Source organism: Amphiura filiformis, chromosome 5 (assembly GCF_039555335.1).
Source record: "Amphiura filiformis chromosome 5, Afil_fr2py, whole genome shotgun sequence".
NCBI classification, from domain to species: domain Eukaryota; kingdom Metazoa; phylum Echinodermata; class Ophiuroidea; order Amphilepidida; family Amphiuridae; genus Amphiura; species Amphiura filiformis.
The window spans coordinates 5,755,275-5,777,176 of NC_092632.1; the positions used below are offsets into that span (position 1 = coordinate 5,755,275).

At 36.4% G+C, this 21,902-nt stretch overlaps 3 protein-coding genes across 3 annotated transcripts in view; 2 read left to right on the top strand and 1 right to left on the bottom strand.

The window, feature by feature from the left end:
- The window catches only part of LOC140152528 (arginine-hydroxylase NDUFAF5, mitochondrial-like), a 421,297-nt gene that overhangs the window by 175,878 nt on the left and 223,517 nt on the right, over positions 1 to 21,902 (top strand). The window lies entirely within an intron of this gene.
- On the top strand, positions 1,409 to 7,947 carry LOC140151787 (uncharacterized). The gene is made up of 5 exons (XM_072174124.1): positions 1,409 to 1,931; positions 3,987 to 4,070; positions 5,861 to 5,905; positions 6,243 to 6,326; positions 7,167 to 7,947. The coding sequence occupies exons 1-5, from the start codon at positions 1,432 to 1,434 to the stop codon at positions 7,285 to 7,287; spliced, it is 834 nt and encodes a 277-aa protein (XP_072030225.1). The 5' UTR covers positions 1,409 to 1,431; the 3' UTR covers positions 7,288 to 7,947.
- Positions 12,785 to 16,691, bottom strand: LOC140151788 (putative nuclease HARBI1). Its single transcript, XM_072174125.1, is given in 3 exon segments — positions 12,785 to 14,079; positions 14,081 to 14,168; positions 16,583 to 16,691. Coding segments are annotated over 3 exon segments (870 nt in total). The 5' UTR covers positions 16,677 to 16,691; the 3' UTR covers positions 12,785 to 13,391.

The window sequence follows — 21,902 nt, forward strand, 5'->3', positions numbered from 1 at the left end:
TCCTAATCAAAATTATTCTTTCGTGCTAAAAAATAACAGTTTGTTTTGTAGGCGTATAAAAAATAATAAGTTTAATTAGCAAGAGATTGTAATACAGTTTCAGTTTCAGTTTATTTCACCTTTAAATAATTATTACAGAGTAAAGCAAAATCATATGGTAGGAAACCAAACAGAGCAGAGCTCGACAATTTTTTTTTTTTTTTTACAATATTAAGTTAAACATTCAGGACGAAACACAATCAAAGACGTATGAGGACATAATTATGTGCAGACAAAGACCGGACAGGACACGTGAGACAGACAATGTTGGCTATGGTTTAAGATTACCTATTATACATAATAGTAATAATAATTTTAAAATTACATGATGAAACATTACACAAACTAACGAGATTATTTATAACGAGATAATAACTCAGATTTGTACTTATTTTTGAAGCTTGTCAGAGTAAGTGAATTTTGGTATTTAAACTAATATTGTTCCATAGTATAGGCCCTTGTCGTCTAACAGTGTTACGGGCTAAATCATTTTTAAAATGATGAGCTCTATACATTTCCGATGACCTAGTATTATATGCATGAATCGTACTAGCTGTAATAAAATAATTTGAAAAAATATCTGGTAAAAGGTCATTATAGAATTTATACATGAAAATTTATACATCAGTGATGCCACCATAGACAATGAATCTGATACCAGGGATATTGATTTCATGATATAGCTAAAACAAGTATGGATTGTTTCTTGTGTTTTAATTCAGCAATAAGCATTATTATCTCGGAAACAAAATAATTTGATGGTAGTTTCAGAAAGATGTATCATTTACAATGTGTAATTTAATGATGTATGAAAGTCAAATTGAATTGAATCGACATCCATCCCATTTGGCATTTTATTCTTTATTTGTTTAATGAAAATATAAGATGGACGTATCCATCTCAAGTAGACCCACTTGAACTCGTAAGAACATGGATTCTGTGAAATTGTGACTTGATCGAGGACCAAGACAGGAGAACACCATTGTTTACATAGCACTGAGGACAACCCACAGGGGTTTGTTGAATGGATACGTGCGGACATTTAAGGTTGGAATTCCGAAAGGGGGTTTAACTTAAGCCGGTGCTAACTTAAACCTGGGTCTAACTAGTCCCGGCTTAAGCCTAAACCTAGGTTTAAGTTATTTTACGATTCCGAAAGCTCAGACTAGTTAGACCCAGGTTTAAACCTGGGTCTAAATTGATTCCTGGGTCTAAGTTTGACCTTCAGCGAGGTCAAACTTAGACCCAGGTTTAGTATCTAAGGCAAACGGTAAAATGCCGATCTCATGCATGCTTATTGCTAAGGACGCTAAATATCCCGGGATTTTTCAATTTTCGTATTTAAGTAAACAAAAATTTACGTCGGATATATTAGAGTAGGTATACTTTTCAATGAATATGGAAAGTAAAATTAAACCAGAGAAACCCAGGGCAGAGAACTGGGATCCAAACGAAACAAGCCATCTCGTTGGCTTGCTTCAGGTACACATTCAAGTGGTGGATAATAAAAGGAATGACATTAAATCCATCACCGCCAAGAAGGAAGCTTGGGCCAGTATCCTGGCCCAATTTGAGCTGAAGTACGGCAACAGGAGAAATTTACTAGAGCTGAAAGAAAAGTGGAAAAGAATCAAGCTAGCAGCAAAGAAGGAAGTGACGGAACACAACCGATCATCCAGGGCAACAGGGGGAGGGGAGGCCCCACCGCCACTCTCCGCTTTGACGGTGGCAGTGGAGGAGTTGTGCCCTCGGGATTTTGTGCAAATCGCAAATCCCTTTGATGATGATGCAGCTGCAACTACAAGTGCTTCTGCCGTTGACATGGGGGTGTTGTCTGCAGAACAGTATCTGCAGGGCCAGGGACAAGGCTCCGGATCCCAAGGTTTTGACATGTAAGAGCATATAACGTTTTATATGTTTAAATATTGCTACGAACATGACGAATACATGCATGCATGAGTAGGCTCAACCTAGCCTAAAATTAATCTGATTTTGCAGCACGAATTATACTGCCACAGTAAGGCCTACTATATCGAGAGACTTGAGACTAAACGTATTAACTGAGTAACATGGCTGACTACAAATGCATGCCAAATCATTAAAAACAAGAGCTCCCCAACTGGATATACTATAGTATATGAATATATTATATATACATGAATATATACATGGTATTATGCTTATTCATGCTAAATTTAATTAAAAATGCTGTTTTCTGGGCATTGAATTACTGCAACGCAAGCCAGGCCTAGTCCTAGCATGATTGGGTGGTGTTTTTTTTTCAAACTAACTTGGATTGGGTACTATTACAAAAGTCTTAATTTTAGGCCTGTCAAGACTGGGATGATCATAAATGAGCATAACATAAGAATGGCAAGATGTTTAGGCCCAATGACTCACAACCGCGTCTGTATGTGTAGTTTGACCGGGCAGTTTGATATGTCAATCTTTCCAAAAGTGAAACAGCTCATGAGCTCATTCACAGTCATTGCCCTTTGGTTAAAAAAATAAGTAACTTTGAAGAAATACGATTGCAATCCATGATTATGCAACACCTGACTACAATGTGAATGTAGCCCTAGCCTCCGGGCCTAGCCTAGGACCCTCTCCGATACCCTTTCACAACATGCTACTAGATTATTATTATTGTAGGCTTAACATGCATTATTTGCATAGCGCTAGGGCATAGGCCATAGCCTAACCACATCATGACCTCTTAAACCGGCCTCTATATTATGTCTACATTGATTAGGCTTAGCCTCAAAGCTAGGCCCTGACATGGACATAATTTCGACATAGTTACTGTTAAAAAGTGTTATTTTCCTTAATTTCCAATTGAATGACGAAAATCAAAAATGTGCGTAAAAATATCTGTTTGTTTTTTCATAAATCTTACTATAAATAGGGGAATGTTGTATGCATGTATGTGTGTATGTATGTATGTATGTATGTATGTATGTGGTTTATGTAAAAGGCTCCGTCAGTTTCGATCCAAATGTCGCCAAATTCATACGGGAGATCGAGGAATATACGGGAAATTGCCTCGACTTTATTTGGTTGAAATCGGTCAAGAATTGGCCTCAAAATCAGTGAAAATATGGGTAAAAACGGGTTTTTGTTATGAAAATCAGTTACCAGCCTGCGCGTCACTGCAGCTGGCAGGCAGCGCCGTCGGTATGAGCGTAATCGCGACTACGCCAATGCGCTTGCAGAACGGCGCATGAGAGCCACGCGACTTATGAGCCAGAGACCAGTGGACATGATAATACAGAAAGAAGGAAAAATAAATAAAAATTAAAGGACAAAAAGGTACATGGACGGGTCACGGGATTATGATAAAGATGAACACGTGAAAATATGTGTGTTGTATAAACAAAATGACAAAAGAGGTACGAGTAATTAGGCCAACGGGTTAAATTAACTAAATGAAACGGGAACGAAACAAAGAAGGAAAGAAACTAATCAGGAAATGTAAGAAAAAAAAGAAGTTATAATAATGATAACAGAATTAAATAAAAAAACATGGAAACGGGAAATCACAAGCAGCAAATAAAAAATTAAGCCAAAAGGGAAATGTAACAAATAACAGATTTAGAAAAAAAAATGGGAACGGGTTTAAATAAATAAATAACATGGAAACGGAAAATCAAAATGTATCTTTTCGATGATTCTACCTGTCCAGTAATTCTTCCTGTTATAGTGAACGCCCCATCTACTCATCTAGCGGGGACTCATGCAAGCCTGGTATCCCGCTAGTCTTTTAAATGGCCATTAAATTTAAACGATGCTTGCACACCATGAAACATGATGCCATTTGGTACTTGGGTAGGTTAGATTTGTAAACATTGTGCGATCAGGGTTAATTTATTAATTATAACTGTGTAGGGCCTAACAACATGTTTATTTAAAATGCCTTTTCTTGTTTTCTTGATTTCATATGATTTTAGATTGGATAACCCCGGTAGGAATTTACAGCTGCCAGTCGGACTCGGAGTACCCTTGTTGGAGAAAGCTTCAAATTTGCAACTGAAGTAAGGGAGCGATCGTTATTTGTGGCAGGGGGGGATGGGTAAATTTGTGGGCTTGGGGGGGGAACCTGACATTTTTAGTTGAACCAGGAGGGGGGATTGTTAAATTTTAAATGGAGAAAATTGGGAAAACAAGGGGGAACGCGAAAATTTTGAGCGGACGCGAGGGGGGAACGCGAAATTTTTTGTCGATATTTTTGCCAAAACACCCATTCCCCCCTGCCGTAAATAACGATCGGTCCCTAAGTAGGACATAAAAGTCATGAATTAGGCCTATAAAATGTATTAGAGTCTGAGAAAGAAAGAAAGAAAGAAAGAAAGAAAGAAAGAAAGAAAGAAAGAAAGAAAGAAAGAAAGAAAGAAAGAAAGAAAGAAAGAAAGAAAGAAAGAAAGAAAGAAAGAAAGAAAGAAAGAAAGAAAGAAAGAAAGAAAGAAAGAAAATGCAATAATACTTTAAACAATTTAAATAATTCATTATCTGAAGAGTGAAATTAAATTATCAAAGTATAACATGTAGTACCTACCTTTTTACTATTTCATCCATTCATGCAATAATAATCCTTGACTGAGTTTCAATATGCAAGAAGTTACATCAAGACCATGATCAATATTCCAGAATATTTGTAAACCATGAAATTGCACTATAATTTCCAATTTTCCATTATCCTTTTTAATATTCCATGTTATAATGTTTTCTCAATTCCGCAACAGCATTGCAGCAAGTAAAAAGACAAATTCCAACTTTGCGAATAAGAAGCTTGAATATAATTATAATCATGTATAAATAATCATGATATAAATAAATACTGATCCACATGAGCTCACATGTACGCCGTTTGGCAGCACCATTTCCACTGAATCTTACGACGTCTTGATATATCGTATAAACGATTTCAAATAAACATTCAAATTTATGTCAGATATCCATACACAGGGTATTCCACATCTGCATGATCAGTAACATGAAGTGATGAATTGATATTTCCAATCACGTTTAACAATCCAAATCCAAAATCGGTGACGATTCAGTCTGATGGTGCACTTTGTAAATGTCGCCTTTCATGCTTGAGAAAGTTGATCCCCTGGTATCTCTTTCCATTAGAATACACAATATTAGCAATATAGCAAATCCAACTGCAACTTCTGCAAGGACATCCATCCATGTTATCTACAATCATTTACTGCTCCTGTGTTAATTTATGCGGCTATTTCATGATGAAACTTTCGATCTGATTAAATTGTTAATCATGAAGAAAACAAGAAATATTACGAAGCTGTTGCGTATGTAGACACGTCTGACCTGTCTGAAGGCAGTTCCAAAAGTGAGACAGATAAATGTATCAGACCCAACACGTAGGGCCTACACGCAGTGACGCGTGAACGAGACTAGGTACAATGTACTTTTCTCCATCCAATCATCATGCGCGCGTGCACCAAAACGTAGCATTTAAAATACCGATACGTCAACACCATCAGCTGACATAATGTAAACAATAAACATAGTTTAGCCAGCAATAACACTTAACAGACGTTAGTCAAATTTAATATCATTGATTGATTCCAGATCGAATTTAATCGCATTTTAGACATTTTTACATTTAATATATTGGCCCAAGTTGGAAACAAAATAAAGAAAAAAAGTGACAAAACCAGAGGAATATTTATTCTAAATCCAATAAAAAGCTTCAAAATAAATAGACATACTTTATAAAAACACACATACTTGATATAAATTCCATTTGTAATTTTCGTATATTAGGCCTAAATTGTGTACTTTTTTATTTTCTTATCAGGTATGATGATCAACTGCAATCCACAACTGAAAATACTGAAATGATGTAAGTTTACTACTTTGTAACTTGTCTTATGGTGATCCGATACCGGTATTTTTGGCCTATTTCTAAAATTGTATTATTTAAAATGTCAAAAAAATTTGAATTCTGTTATTTCCACAAATTTGTATATTAAATTTTGGAAATTTGGGGAAAAGAAATAGAACTTTGCTCCATTTAGAAAAAACTTTATACCCGATGACATACGTCCGTCACTTTTAAATATGAGTGCCCCCGCTTACTAAATACGTGGTATACATCAGAAATTTACTGATTTAAAAAAAAACTGTCTGGTATGATCTGCTTTCGACTTAAATCTCCCTAAAATAATTACATTTTTCAGAGTTATTGAAGCTACCGCAGTGATTGGATCTTCTGAGCAGCCAAAACCATCAATTTCCAATAGTTCCGCTACACCAACAAAAAGGTAAGTGCGATAATATAAAACGGTTTCTTTAAAACTCGGATTTTAACGAAACTACCTGACATAAAGCAGTGTTATTCCTTTCCACAAATCTAATTTCCATTCGAAATTATACTTTTCCTGAATCATTATGACGAGAGTAATACATCATAGGCGTAGATCCCGGGGGGATGGGGGGGGGGGTAAATCCCTCCCAATATTTTGCCAGGGGGGGGATGGTCCATACAATCATCCCCCAATGTTAACGCCTGATAATGGGTTTCTGATCAAATTAACCTCATATTTGCTCATCCCCAAAAATACAAATGTTCGCTAGCGCTTACACGCATTTATTCTACTTTTACACCATATTTAATCAGTTTAGCTTCAAAATAGCAAAATTGTTCGCAAGGCGCTTCAGCAAGCATTTGTTGCATAAACTTATTATGTCGCTAAAAGGTGCTGGATTGACAATACTTGAGAATTTTTTTCAAACTCCATCCCCATTATGTCAAAAAAGAAATCTACGCCACTGTAATAAATTGGTATGGTGTATATAGCAAGATTTGATCAAATTTCACCCCGCATAAAGCGGTCATTTTGGTTTTATGCAAATTAGGCACTGTTCCACTGCTTGGATTTTTGGGACTTTTGATACGCTTTTTGTCAACATCTCAGTACGCTGCGTGTATTATTTTGTGCAATTTCACTCCCAACAAGTGAGACGTGTTTATTAACCTATAATGCCCCTCCCTCCCCACCGGTCACGAAGCGCACTTCATCGTCGTGTAGACAGACGAGTATACAGCTGATGTGATGAAAGCTGTTTAAAACCATTAGGCCTATTATTTTATGTCTTTACAGGGTCATGATCAAAGAGCAGAGTGGTTCAAGATCACCATCGCCAAGCCCAAGCCCAAGTAAAAAACCAAACAAGAAAAACAAGATGATCTGGAAGAGTGCTTCCGTGAGGAGCACAGGTTGAGGCTCCTTCAGATGAAGGCACAACACACACTACAGATGTTGCACATGGAGAAGGAGCATCAGGCCAAGATGGAGGAGCACCAGGCCAAGATGGAGGAGCACAAGGCCCAGATGGAAATCTTGGAAATACAGAAAAAGACGCACATTTTGAACTTTGAACTTTGAAAATTTTTTAATCTGATAATCTGATATTTTCTTTACTGTAACAGCTTTCTTTACTACTTCCTCCTCTCCTTCCCTTGATTTTTCTTCATTTTTATTTTTTCCTTTGCCTTCTTCTTAATTTTAATTCTCCTCTTCTTCTATCTTAGTTCTTCCTTTTTCTCCTCTTCTTCCTCTTCCTCTTCTCTTAGTCTTCTTTGATCTCATCCTCCTCATTATCCTTCTTCGTCCTATTTTTTCACCTTCTCCTCCTTATCCTTGTTCTTCTTATCCTCCTCCTCATCTTATTCCCCTTATTCTGCCTTTCATTAAGAATTGTTACATTTAAAGTACAATAAAGAGGAAATACCTCATCCAGTTGATACACTTAACTGCCAAATTATTGTTGTCATATTTACGCGTATTTCAATAAATTATTGTCTTTTTAACAATAGCATTGCGAGATGTCAAAGCCATGCACCAATATGAATATATCTATAAATATGCCTATACCATGTATTAAATGTGATGCAATCAAGCAAAATCAGTTGGTTTGGAACTCGAAAAATTATATTTAATTTCCAGTTTCTAATAGGATAGTAAAAAGCATTTACAAATCTGGATTTTGAAGAAAACCTCCTTGAAATGGAAAAACGAGTGCTGAAGATATGAGCAATTAAAGAGTTTCCAAAACACCAGGAAACAAAAGGAAACATTTCCTTTGTTTGGCTTTAAATCTCAAAATGATGGCTATAATCAGTAAAAACACTGTAGACTACCAGTATCACGCTGTATACATGTAGGGGACTGGGACTTCTGCGCTGCATGATCTAATCACAGATCCTGTGCTCATGATGCTGATGCGAGGGCTTAATCCGAAATGTGTGTAGATTTTTATGAAAATAATACAAACACACTCAACATTAGAATTATTATGGCGAGATTTATTACGATACCAAACATTTACATTTTGTATCATGTATGCACTATACAATGTATATAAAAATCCCTATATCTTTGGCCAATACATCAGCTTACATCATATCCCTTACATAATTTAAAAGAGCAGACTTGTACAAACCAACAAAATATTGGATATTTCATTTAGTTTATTATAATTTTTCCCCTGGCTCGGTGTCTCCGGTACATCTCCCTTTGAATTTTCGCATTGAAATAGCAAATTATCGCGGCTACGCGCGCAATTGATCAAAGTTTCGTTCATTAGTTTCCGGTAAAGGAATTCCAGGGAGTGGAAAATTTGTGTTACAGTTGTGGGGGAGGGTGTCTTCTATGCGATAAGCAAGTTGCGCAGTGGTAAAATACCAGGCCATACCAGGAATTTATTTCTCGACACCCCCCTGAGAAAATGGTCTAGCGACGGCCCTGAATACAGAAACCCAATTTGTGCAGACACATCCGTCCTCATCGATGCATCCCAAACGCATTACAACATAGGCCTAGAACTCATTCCCGACACCCATCCCTACATAATATGTATGTATAGGCCTACTAAAATACGAAATTACGAAAATTATGCAAAAATAGAATTGATGAACAGCCCGAAGCTGCTCTACAAAGCCCAAATGCACAACAGATTGATGACAAGAATGAGAGAGGGCGCACAAGCTACTGTCATCATGATGAGACAGACATGCCCAGTCGGAGAGTGGCATGAGTGAGCCAGCAACTTGTGAAACCGCCCGGCCGTATGGCATTTTGCATAATACTTGGTTAGTTTTGTGGGGTTCATTATCGATCCCCAACGGTTTTAGCTTGTATTTATATTAACATAGGCCTATTTGTCTTTGATATTTCAAGCATTTAAAATTTCAATATAACCCCATTCATACGCGGTTGACGATGAAAATTTACTGAATTTAGAGAATGCAAGGCGACCACCACCTGGACATGCCTTTGGCTATTATTAGGCAGATAAAATATTTAGGTTTTTGTCCCTACCCCTACAATTTTCACAATTTTTTTAGAATTTGGAATAGGAAAACTTTATACATAGGCCTAATGCAAAAAACATTTATATAGAAAACATGGATCACTTCCAAGATTTGTTTGTGGTGGTTTTATCCCTCAGAATCTCACATTTAAAGGGGCTCCTCCTTTCCTCGAGTCACTATTGGAAAAGGCCAAAAACTATTATCAATGCTAATTTTACATTGAAAAAAACACACTTCCCTCCCTCATCAATTCATGAAAATCCTCTGGACGTAAACCAAAACATCTCGGCCTTCAAGCGCCCTATTCAATCGTATCAATAAAGTTGATATTGACAGTCTTTGGCAGTCAAAGCATGGAAGTAGTCAAAGCAACAAGTTGGCTTTTCTTGTCCATATGGCTAACGCAAACTAGTGTACAAAGAAGACTTATCTATATAAGGAACTTGCCGATAATCGATACTTTGAAGAGGAACTGATCGATTCATCGGTATCATCTCGGAGATTATAGATAAGTTATAAATTAATAAATAGATAAATAAATAAGTTCTAGCATTTCCAGATGAATGGTAAATGCATAGATAGTATAATATTAAAGAGGTATTTCGTGATCCACAACCTCCCCATACTCAAGTTCTCAACAAAAGATTTTTAGAGGGTCTACCACTGGAAACCTCTGGTTACATGTTTAGGCCTATGTACAAAAAAGATCTTGCATTAATTAGTTAATAATGAACCTTTCGACAGTATTTTTTGTGGGACATGAGAGCACATCAGACATACCGAATTGCAATAATACGAAGAATGTCCTTCTGATATCAAATAATTTTGATTTTTTTTAATTCGCGATATAATAAGGCCTACAAATTTTTATGGCAAATTATTTTTTAAATTGGTAATTGACGGTTCTCGAAGTAAACTTTCTAAATCTAATGAGTATTAAATGACACGTACTTTAATTGTACGTAGCTGGCATGAAAGTTTACTACGATGACATGTAAGTCTTCTGCATGTTAAATATATATTTTTTTAAATGTAATCATTAGCCATAAATGTGTAGGTCCTATATATTACATCGCGAATTTCAAAACAATCAAGATTATTTGATGTTAGAAGGACATTCTTCAGATATTCAGAATGCAATTCGGTATGTCTGATGAGCTCTCATGCCCCACAAAATACTTTTGAAACATTCATATTATACCTTAATGCAATTTTAATAAATGCAATGATTAATGCAATATATAGGCTTACGTATAAACACCAGAACGAGACTAATACATAAATCGGAAATGCAATATCGGAATGAACTGAAAAACCTTTTTCATAAAAATAGGATGCTCGGATCACGAAATACTCTTAATGAGACATACAGTAGGCCTACTTACAATTCCTGATTCGTGCTTTAATTTCAGGATTCAACTTACAACACGTTTAGCGTAAGATTTGCAATAGCCCCAATACAATTATAATTATGATTTCAGCATCGCAATATTCTTTATATGTACAAGATGTAGGCTACTACAGACCCTCTGCTTAATAGGTACAAGATGCAGTTTCATTTGAAATCACTTGATATAAATAGTTCCCAAATATCATACAGTTTTACAAGGGAATTCTCCAGTTATATATTATTCATCATTGCAAATTCTTGTCAAAAACCCATCCCACATTATGATCTTATCCAACAAGTGGAAATAAGAAACCTACCAAAAAAGAACACGCATTCCGCGTTATAGGGTTTCAACAAGACATGGGTCCATTTTACCATATGATTTTACTTTTTAATAAACCATGATAACCGTTCGCAAAGTTAAGAATAAGCAAGACGTAACTTTATGTTCGGATCCATGTATTTAATCCCTATTTCTTATAGAAAGAGTACAGGTATCGTTCGTAAAAGATTCGTAAAAGACTTTTTTGACGTGCTGTGTGAATTCGTAAAATCAATGTATTTCTAGCTTCTATACCACAGATATTCTACATAAATATGGATTTTACGTCATCAAACATTTGTTAGAATTTAAACTTACCATTTGCTTACTGGAAATAACAGAGGAATGGATTAAAGATGAAATCCTAGGGCAGTTCTTCTGAGGTGATCTAAATCTGGATCAAATTAATTAGTGACACTATCCCTGAATTGATTCAATAACATTGAGACATCACCCAACAAACACAAAACGTTTTCGACATCATTTGCAAAAGGTTATAAAAGGTTGTCAGAAAACGTTTAAATGTCGGGTTATATAAAGGTTATATTAAGGGATCTAAAATGAGCGTTTATTGCGTTTCGACAGTATTTTTTGTGGCACATGAGAGCACCTCAGACCTATCGAATTGTATTCTGAATACGAAGCATGTCTTTCTGATATCAAATAATTTTAATTATTTGAAAATCACAATATAATACAAATTTTATGACAAATTATAAAAATTTGATATTTTTTCAATTTTGATATATAACAGTCCTCGAAGTAAATTATATAAATCTAATGATATATTCTTAAAGTGTATGTAGCAGGGAGGAAAAGCCGGACGGTCAATTGAAAATTTTGACCTTTCATATTGAAGATATGGATTTTTTCCCAAAAATACCTTATTTTTTTTTTTGGTGTTTTGGGAAAAAAATCCATATCTTCAATACGAAAGGTCAAACTTTTCAATTGATCGTCGGCTTTTCAACCCACCTACATACATCACTTTAAGTATAAATCATCAGATTTATAAAGTTCACTTCAAGTACTGTTAAATATCAAAAATATCAATTTTTAATGATTTGCCATAAAATGTGTATTAAATTGCGAATTTCAAAAATTCAAAATTATTTGATGTCAGAATGACATTCTTCGTATTCAGAATGCAATTCGATATGTCTGATGTGCTCTAATGTCCCAAAATAAATACTGTCCAAACGTTCATACCCCAGCCCTTAAGGGTATAAAACGTTATCATAATATTAAAATCATTTTTGATAATCTACTGCTCAGCAAAGAAAAATGTTTTACAGAAAATGTTTAAATGTCGGGTTATATAAAGGGTATAAAAACGTTTTAATAACATTCCAAAAACATTTTTGAAAACTTGATACAAAACATTCTAAACAGAATGTTATTTTGGGTTGGAAAAATATTTTATGAAAAATGTTTGCCCAAAATATTTGCAATAACGTTTTAAAAACGTTTTCATGACCTTTATATAATCCGACATATAAATGTTATTAAAACGTTTTGAAAAAAACATTTTAAGAACATTTCTGTGTTTGCTGGGTGCAAATATTTTAACATAATGTTATTTAAGTGTTGACAAAATATTTGGCAAAAAAGTTTGCAAAAATAGTTACAATAACATTTTTGAAAAGATTTTAAAAATATTGTTGTAGTGTGTTTTCATACAAAACGTTTTAAAACGTTTTCATGACCTTTATATAACCCGACATTTTAATGTGATTAAAACGTTTTTATGTAAACCAAAAGTCAAAATATAACTTATTAAAAACGTTTTTAAAACGTTTTTGTGTTTGCTGGGCAACTACTCTCTATGTAAAAGAGTGAAAAACTCACTCCCAAAAAGAGTGATTCACTTATAAAACCACTCAAAAATTAGTGAAATGTGTTTTTTAAACTTCACAACCACTCAAAAAGAGTGAAAACCACTCTAAAAGAGTGAATTTCAACTCGTTCAAGGAGTGAAATGAAGGACAACACGTTTTTAGAGTTGTCCTTGATTTAACTCCTTGAAAGAGTTAAAATTCACTCTTAAAGAGTGAGTTTTTCACTCTTTTACATTTAGAGAGTAGAACCTGTCAAACTCAAAGATAAACCTCGTCACTGATTAATTTGATAACCAGACAGGCATGACAGGTGGTTCAACCCATAAGAACTTAAAGAGCGGGCTACCTCTTATGGAACGTACATGTATATACATATATTATCTATAAGTTGAATATTCGAGTCTATAGCAGCCTTAAAAGTTAATAACTTGTCAAGTTGGACTCCCTTCAAGTCTTCCCATTTCAAAAATGGTCTTGAATGAGGCGCTGACGACGAATTGGTCCCGTTACTCTCCTTAGTGCTGCGGGTGGTTCATCATCTCCAGGTATTTCCTCTGGTATTTCTCCAGGGACGTCAGGTTCTCTTCGCCGTTTAGAAATGTTCCATAAGACAGCCACTGCAATGATCACAGGAAATACTGTAGACAACTTCACTCTAAGATCATTCAGGCAAGGGAACCTCTTCTTCCATTGACCGAACAGGCGCTCTATAATATTCCTGCCTCTGATTTGTGCTTTATTATAGCGTTTTTGTTGTGGTGTTGTAGGATTCAGGAGAGGTGTCATTAGGTAAGGCAAACATGCGTATCCTCCATCGCCTAACAACCATTGCCCATCTTCTCTTCCTTCAAGTTCATCCCGTAGACTGGAATTTGATAAAATTCTTGAATCGTGAGCACTCCCTGGCCATCTCGCGACTATACTGGTAATCAAAGCATCTTGGTCACCAACAACCTGTGTGTTTATAGAATACCTGTTCTTGCGATTCATAAAGCAAAGTGCATTGTCTCCTCCTGGGCATTTGATCCCTATATGTGTACAATCTATCGCTCCTATAACCCCTGGAAAATTTGCATATGCGTAGAATGATTCTTGAGTTGTTCTGATAGATTCTTCTGTGACTGGAAATTTAATGAATTCAGCACGCCGCTATTATCGCTGTTGACACTTGCAATACAATTCTCGACATCGTCGACTGATTGACCCCATCTGTATCACCATGCATCCTTTGGAAACTACCTGCAAAAATGGGAAAAAAATCAAGATTGAGTCAACAAGAACAAACAGTATTATTCTTTATAAAAAGGCTATAAAACATACAATTTTAATTTCGATTTGTTTCCGTGTATTCTTTGAAGAAGATATTTATGATCTTAATTTTTTTTTCATTTTTTCAGAGATGAAACTCCACTTTTGACGAAAAGCCTGAAAAACAGCGTATGCCTAAACACTAATGTTAATTCAATGCATTGAAATCGAATTGAATCATAGATACTTAGTATGATTGAATTGAAATGAATTTTGGGCTATTTTCATTTCAATGCATTGGAATTGAATTGGAATCGAAATGAGTGGGCTTGGGCATGAATTGAATTGGATTGGAATTGAAATCATCGTGAGCAATGAATAATTGAATTGGATTGGAATTGAAATCATGTTGAGTGATGAAGAATGAAGTGGAATCGAAATGAAATTCAGCTTTGATTTCAATTCAGCATTTCAATTCACAAGCAGATGTCTGTGATTCCAGATCATTCCATCTGTAAAAAGTACCCTTCCCCATTCTGAATTCTGATACACGTCCAGGTCTATTCACACAAGCCCGGGCACACAAGAGACGCATATTAAAAACTTTTGGCACTTATCATCAGGCCCATACGGCAAATTGGGGGGGGGGTCGTCCGCACTTCAATTTGCCAAAGTGTTCAAAAGTCCCAAAATTTCATAATTTTTTACGGTTTTCATCAAAAAATGTCCAAACTTTGGAAAGAATGTCCACTTTTCACAAAATCGCCCCCGGGCTTGGGAAAAGGGTCCACTTTTTCAAAATCAGCACCCCCAAACAAAATCCTGCGTACGGACCTGCTTATCATATAGACCCTATTTTTCTCAAGCTCCTAATTTTTATGCTCAAAAGTCATTGTACATTTGAACAAATTGTGAGAAAACCATTAAAAAAATGCTTATATCTTTGACAGCTTTTTTCACACTTTTTAAAAAGTACAAGAATTTTGGGTGTAAAATCTTAGGAGGAGCAGGAGACAAGTAGAGCTATCTAATAGTATCAAAACTTGATTTTTGACATCTTTGAGGTCAGTGTGGGAACAGCAGGGGCTATTTTAACATGTCTCACTGTCACGTTCGTGCCACGAGATAAAATATTCGTGCAGTGACAATTAACAATTGGAATCGAATTGAATAGAAAGACACCAGGCGTAGAAAGAATTGAATTTGAATAGAATTGAAATAAATGTTCTGGAGTGAAATAACAATACTAAACACGATCAGAATGGCCCTACAACGGGCTGAAAATAAAAGAAATTGTGTAAATCTAGATAACAAAAAGCCTGAAAAGTTACATCCCTGTTTTTTTTTCATGTGTTGAAAACAGTTTTCGAGGGGGCTAGCGACTTCCATAGGCCTACTGCATTAAATACCGGATAGTTACTGCGGTAGAAAAGGTAGGGTCTCAGCTGTCAATAGCCTAGCACTACATTATAAATTAGCAAAATATTAATAGGCCTATAAACTGAGTTGTCAGTATAGGAGAGTAGACAGGATTTGTGAGAGGGCAAAGCCAAATTTTCGGCCCTCAATTGTAATTTTTGTCCCATTTTTATTCGTCTGTAGGGCATTTTACTCTTTGCCGCCTAATTTTATCCCTTAACAATTCCTGGAGGAGTTTGCCCCCGGCTCCTATGGTGATAGGAAATGATTGGTTGATGCAAGTCAACATCGTTTTTGATATATTGATTGATCTCTTAACGGTCTAAAAACAGAAATAAACACTGCGTGAGAATCGCTTTTCTGCAAAAGACTTAAAAGAGGCCGAGTAGGGCCTATTATTATTACCCTGTTTATCAGGGGTGCGCCTACTGTAAGGCGGGATTTATTAACTACCGGGTACTACTTTTAAATGGTCGACTGCAGCTAATATTCAGTTCATTGGTAGATTTCCTCTTCAATTCACTCATGTATACCGTATATATGAACTACATTTTGAAATCTGAAGATCAGTGAGTAGACTTTGACATGTTTGACCGTATAGACGTAGGCATAAATGATAACGCTGTGATACATGTATGCGCGGGTATCCCAACCTATTCAAGCGCTGTGTAAGCCTCCCGGTAAGCCTCACGCTTTTGCTGTGCATGCATGCATATAATGTGTAGGCCTATGCATAGGCCAAACTGCGTATTTGTATGTACATAATATTAGCATAGCCTATACATGACATGCATGTAGACCTACTGCATGCTGGCCTTATACTAGTAGGCCCTACTACTAGGGCTACGCCATACATGACACTCATGCAGTGCATCGGTTTATTTAATCGACGATGGGTGGTGAATAGAACATAGGCCTACATGACACTAGGCGGCTTTTTGAAAACGGTATGAATAATATAAACATGATAAAGGAACAAGTCTTACCAACAGCATAAAAGCGAAGTGCTGATAACACCTGGATATGAACAGGTAAAGAATGGTTCCTCTGTGTTGCCCTTTCCAGGTCGTTTTTAACCATTTCAATTAATTCTATTGCAGTTGGCTTAGAGAACCTGAAGCGTTTTCTGAAGTTATCTTCATCGTATTTCTCGAAAGGGTTCTTACGATCTTCAAAAACCCTTTCTGGTCGAAAAACATGACCAATCTGCTGAAAGTTTCTGCGATACCGCTGCATATCTTGCAGCGCATTAAGATATCGTCCGCCATTTTGGCGACAAATGCATTTAAACCTGGACTTAAACCTACCCCCTGCCAGGTTTAAGTTAAGCCCGGCTTTTGCCACTTTAGTACTCAGCTTTAGACCCGGGTTTAACTTAAACCACCTACGGGAAACGCAACCCAGGTCTAAACCTAGGTTTAAACCTGGGTTTAGCTAAACCTAGGTTTAAACCCCCTTTCGGAATTCCAACCTAAGAGTTTATTTAATCCGAAGACCTCAAGCAATATTATGCTGTAACTGATTTGATGCGTGGCATTTCTTTGAATTGCAGAAACAGATCAAAATGGACTTCAGAAAGTACCCCAGTTTCTGGCGTTTGTGACGCTTGAATTATCCTTATCGTCATTTCCTGATTATGACACAATTATAAGAAATTATGAGAGCATTCAAATGGTCAGTGGTAAATCACTTCTGGTTATACACTAATCCGACTAGCCAAGTGATGGTGAGAATTTATTCCACCATTTGGGGCCATCCGCACCAAACTGGTGTTGTAACTGCCGTATTGGGTGGAAAAGCACTACTTCAAAATCAATCTGATATTGTATTGCATTGTAAACTTTCAGCATCTTTTTGTCACACGAATGATGGAACACAGTTTAAAATTCCGCAAAACCTGCCCAATGCATGGCTGCCATTGAGGTGTAGGAATCAGTCTATATACACTACATGGCAATTACGAAGTCCATTGACTAAACATGATTCAAAAATGGCTGTACACGCAGGTATGTTTCACCCGCAATTATGCTATGATCAGAACTAAAAGACTAATTTCCACAAATCGGTAAGATCTTAAATCTGAGTTAAAAGATGCAGCTATAGCTGTTGATTCTAATTACCCAAAGACCAAGAAAGGAGAGACGGGAAAAATATCACATTTTGCCACACATCAGCCCTCCGCTAGGATCAGGCATTTATTTGCCAATTGCAAAAATCCTTTACATGTAAATAATATTAAAGACAACAACAATTCATCGTATATATAAAAAGCAAAAATGGCTAAGGCTTCAGCAAGCGTTAAGCATACAAAAGATGCAAAATTGGGAAAATAGAAATATATGGAATACCGGTAAATAAAAGCAACGGAACTGTGTGATGCTACGCAGGCCAATAGCCTTCCAGATGAGTTACCTAAAAGGGGCACATAATATGATTTGAATAGGGTGAATTACGCTATATATTGTAAGGAAGCTGCTTACAAGCAAAAAATGTTGAGCAAAAGCTGATAGGGTGAGTTACGCTACATATTGTAAGGGAAACTGCTTACAAGCAAGGACCTTTAAAAGCAAAACGCTGAAGCCTTAGAAGCATATTTAAATTCAAGATTTGTTCTTTTCCTTTGCTGGAGCCCGCGAGATGTTCCCGAGCATCCTTGTAGCTTTGTAGGAAAATAACCTATATATAGATATAGATATAAAGATAATCATTATTGATTAATTACTATACTTAACAAGCAAGGGCGCCTTATAAGGCTATAATTTGAGTAATTTTTTATATGGAATGTTGAAAATGATCCGCCATCACCCTCTAACACAATAGTATGCATATCATATATATCAAACATTGTATATGCTCATTCCTTTTCTGCATTTCCTTGGTTGGAACTTGCGAGATATTCAAAAGCGTTCTTGTAGGAGAGATGCCTACGACTTATGCATTTCTAAATAATATTTGTAATTACTCAATTGATTGGCAACATTTGTATCGAAAACAATTGATTTTTATGAAAGCATGAATGTTTTCTTCATGCTGCAATATTTCTTTTACTCCATAAACACAAATATATCATTTAAAGACAAAATTTTTATTGATATTTTTGGCTTTACAACCAATTCATATTTTTCCTCAACCGCTTATGGGAGTGGCGGGTGGGAAAATTAAAGTGCCGAAACTAGTCGGATGAGAGCTGAATGCGTTGTGATATTTGAAAAGAAGACAAAGCCAATCTCTCCAAAAAAGGCTTCCTCTCATTGGCTAACGAAAAACTAGGAGGAATCTGCCATGTGAATGGGCCGCCTACCCGTTGCCAAACACGCCGATCGATGACCGCATGACAATGACCCGATTGACCTCCTAGTTCATGACCTTAAAAGTCATTTTAATGGTAGCGACCATTCTTGGCATGGTAAACTGGTTTCTTCAAGACGAGCATTCAGAAACATTATTACCCAAAGACCAAGAAAGGAGAGACGGGAAAAATATCACATTTTGCCACACATCAGCCCTCCGCTAGGATCAGGCATTTATTTGCCAATTGCAAAAATCCTTTACATGTAAATAATATTAAAGACAACAACAATTCATCGATATATAAAAAGCAAAATGGCTAAGGCTTCAGCAAGCGTTAAGCATACAAAAGATGCAAAATTGGGAAAATAGAAATATATGGAATACCGGTAAATAAAAGCAACGGAACTGTGTGATGCTACGCAGGCCAATAGCCTTCCAGATGAGTTACCTAAAAGGGGCACATAATATGATTTGAATAGGGTGAATTACGCTATATATTGTAAGGGAAGCTGCTTACAAGCAAAAAATGTTGAGCAAAAGCTGATAGGGTGAGTTACGCTACATATTGTAAGGGAAACTGCTTACAAGCAAGGACCTTTAAAAGCAAAACGCTGAAGCCTTAGAAGCATATTTAAATTCAAGATTTGTTCTTTTCCTTTGCTGGAGCCCGCGAGATGTTCCCGAGCATCCTTGTAGCTTTGTAGGAAAATAACCTATATATAGATATAGATATAAAGATAATCATTATTGATTAATTACTATACTTAACAAGCAAGGGCGCCTTATAAGGCTATAATTTGAGTAATTTTTTATATGGAATGTTGAAAATGATCCGCCATCACCCTCCAAACGAGTTACTAGTCTGAAACGCTAGAAACTCGCTAACCACTACCACCCCCGTTTTTTTTTTATAATTTAGCACAAATCCCCTTGTTTTTAAATATCTGAATTCTCTGACCCTGGAGGGTACGCGAAGATGTGCGGATCATTGTTAAAAACTACCAAGGCATTGGCAATTTGTTGCCTCATAATCAAAAGGCCCCTTGGTGTTGGATGGGTGCAATCATAATCATAAATTGGCCCATCATCATCAGCATTGTTGAGATCAGGGTGCAACACATCATTATATCTAATGATGTGTGCGTTCCCTTCCAGCATTTCTCTACATACTTTATGAGCATGCTGATTCAAATTCTTGGTGCTTCGAACCCCTGCCCCCCTGTGTTTCTCTAGAGAATAAGCCAGCCGAAACAATATATCAGACCAAACGATTCTCGTGAATGGAAGTAGCTGTCTGATTGTCATTAACATTTCTGTAATACTACTCCTTAATTGCCCTAAATTTGCTTTGAATATGTCATTCGTCCCGATATGTAAGATAATTGTGGTTGGGAATTGGTATTGGCCTAGTAGCCATCTTAATCTACTTATGATGAATGAAATTTGCCCCCAGGTTTGCCATCCCAATAGCATTCCCCACCACCATGCAATTGGGTGTTCTTATTTCCGGCACGTCTAATGATGCTGCCCCTAGTATCCAAGTGCGCATGGATCGTTCTGTTATGCATGGAAGAGAAAGAGAGAATGAGTGAAACTGAAAATTTATGAGGCTTAAAGCCTCAACCTTACGTTACATATATGTAGAGAGAAGTTCCCACAATTCATGGCGAGTTACCTGTAATAAAATGAAAATAGAATCTTAAAGTTAATACACATGTTCTATTGTATGTATACTATCCATTGAAAGAAGTTCTCGTCACATCGTCCAGGTGAAGTACGTAGACAAAATTTAGCTTAATAATTAATATATCGCCAACTGGTATTATTTTAATCCATCCTTTCATCTGGTTAACCTGTGTTGAGAGTTTCATCACTTTTTCCAGGTGAAGTACCTAAAATGAATTGATAATTATTAATACATTTTTTTTTTTGCATTGATTGGGCCTACTTATCATTTTCTGATACCCATTAAATAGTCTTTCCGATCAAATAAAAACCTGTGCGGAATCTATCAACAATTGCGGCCTAATATAGGATTGATAAGTGGATGACTTCCATCTGCCCATTTCTTTGATTTCCTCTTCTGAAGCCCCACCTAATGCAGCAGAAGTGGCTGCCCCAATTCTAAAGCTATGTGAGCTGAAATGGCTAGGGGATAATCCTACAAGCTTAATGCCTTTTTTCAACATGCACCCGAATTGATATGATGTTAACGGATCACCGAAAAATGAATGAAAAGAGGGCCTTGTCGGATAGGCCTTGCCCTGAGGAATTCCTCTACAGCTTTTACTGGACATAACTGGCAACTTGATGAACTTTCAATTTTCAAACTAACCGATAACCCTCTTTGGTCAGTTTTCAAAATCTAATTCTAACCTCTAGAACTTTTCGTGCTGTTTGTGAAATGGAAATATCCTCTACTGCTAAAATTCTTGACATGTCGCCTGATTTTTTAAGACTTGTGAATTCCCTACTCTTAAAAACCCAAAAATGCTAAAAGAAAAGCTGCTTTAAATAACAAGACTTCGTATTGTGAATTACAAACAGATGGTAATTTCTCCAACAAATTGCGCAATATCGCTGGTGTTATAGGCAGCCTTGTATCACATTGAGGATTTTGTCGCTTGCACCCTTCCTTCATCTTTTTTATTACAAAACTATCTGTTGGGTCTAGCCACCCATTGACTTTGTGAACAAAAGCTAATGCCGACATTCTTGAATTTATAGTTGCTGGTGACTTTCTTTCTACTACAAGATATGCAATGAATGCCATTAAGTGACTCTGGGGCACTGGCCAATCTTGACCCAATTGAAATTGATCTCTAAATTTTAAAAATGAGTTGACACTTGCTCTGTATGAATCCCATGTTGAAGTTGTCATTGATGCCCTCAGCAATTGCTGGCTTACACGCTCTAAATCTTCCAAAGAAATGTTGGCACCTGAATACCTTCTGCCTCTGCCTCTGGCGCCATCCTCGGAAACGCTCCATCTGGGCGTGAGAGAGCATCCGCAAT

What these genes read in the sequence shown, in the direction of transcription:
- LOC140151787 (XM_072174124.1), top strand. Translation starts at nt 1,432, where the DNA reads ATGAATATGGAAAGTAAAATTAAACCAGAGAAACCCAGGGCAGAGAAC. An exon ending in GGATCCCAAGGTTTTGACAT is followed by an intron (nt 1,932 to 3,986) that starts GTAAGAGCATAT and finishes ATATGATTTTAG; the next exon opens with ATTGGATAACCCCGGTAGGA. An exon ending in ACTGAAAATACTGAAATGAT is followed by an intron (nt 5,906 to 6,242) that starts GTAAGTTTACTA and finishes TACATTTTTCAG; the next exon opens with AGTTATTGAAGCTACCGCAG.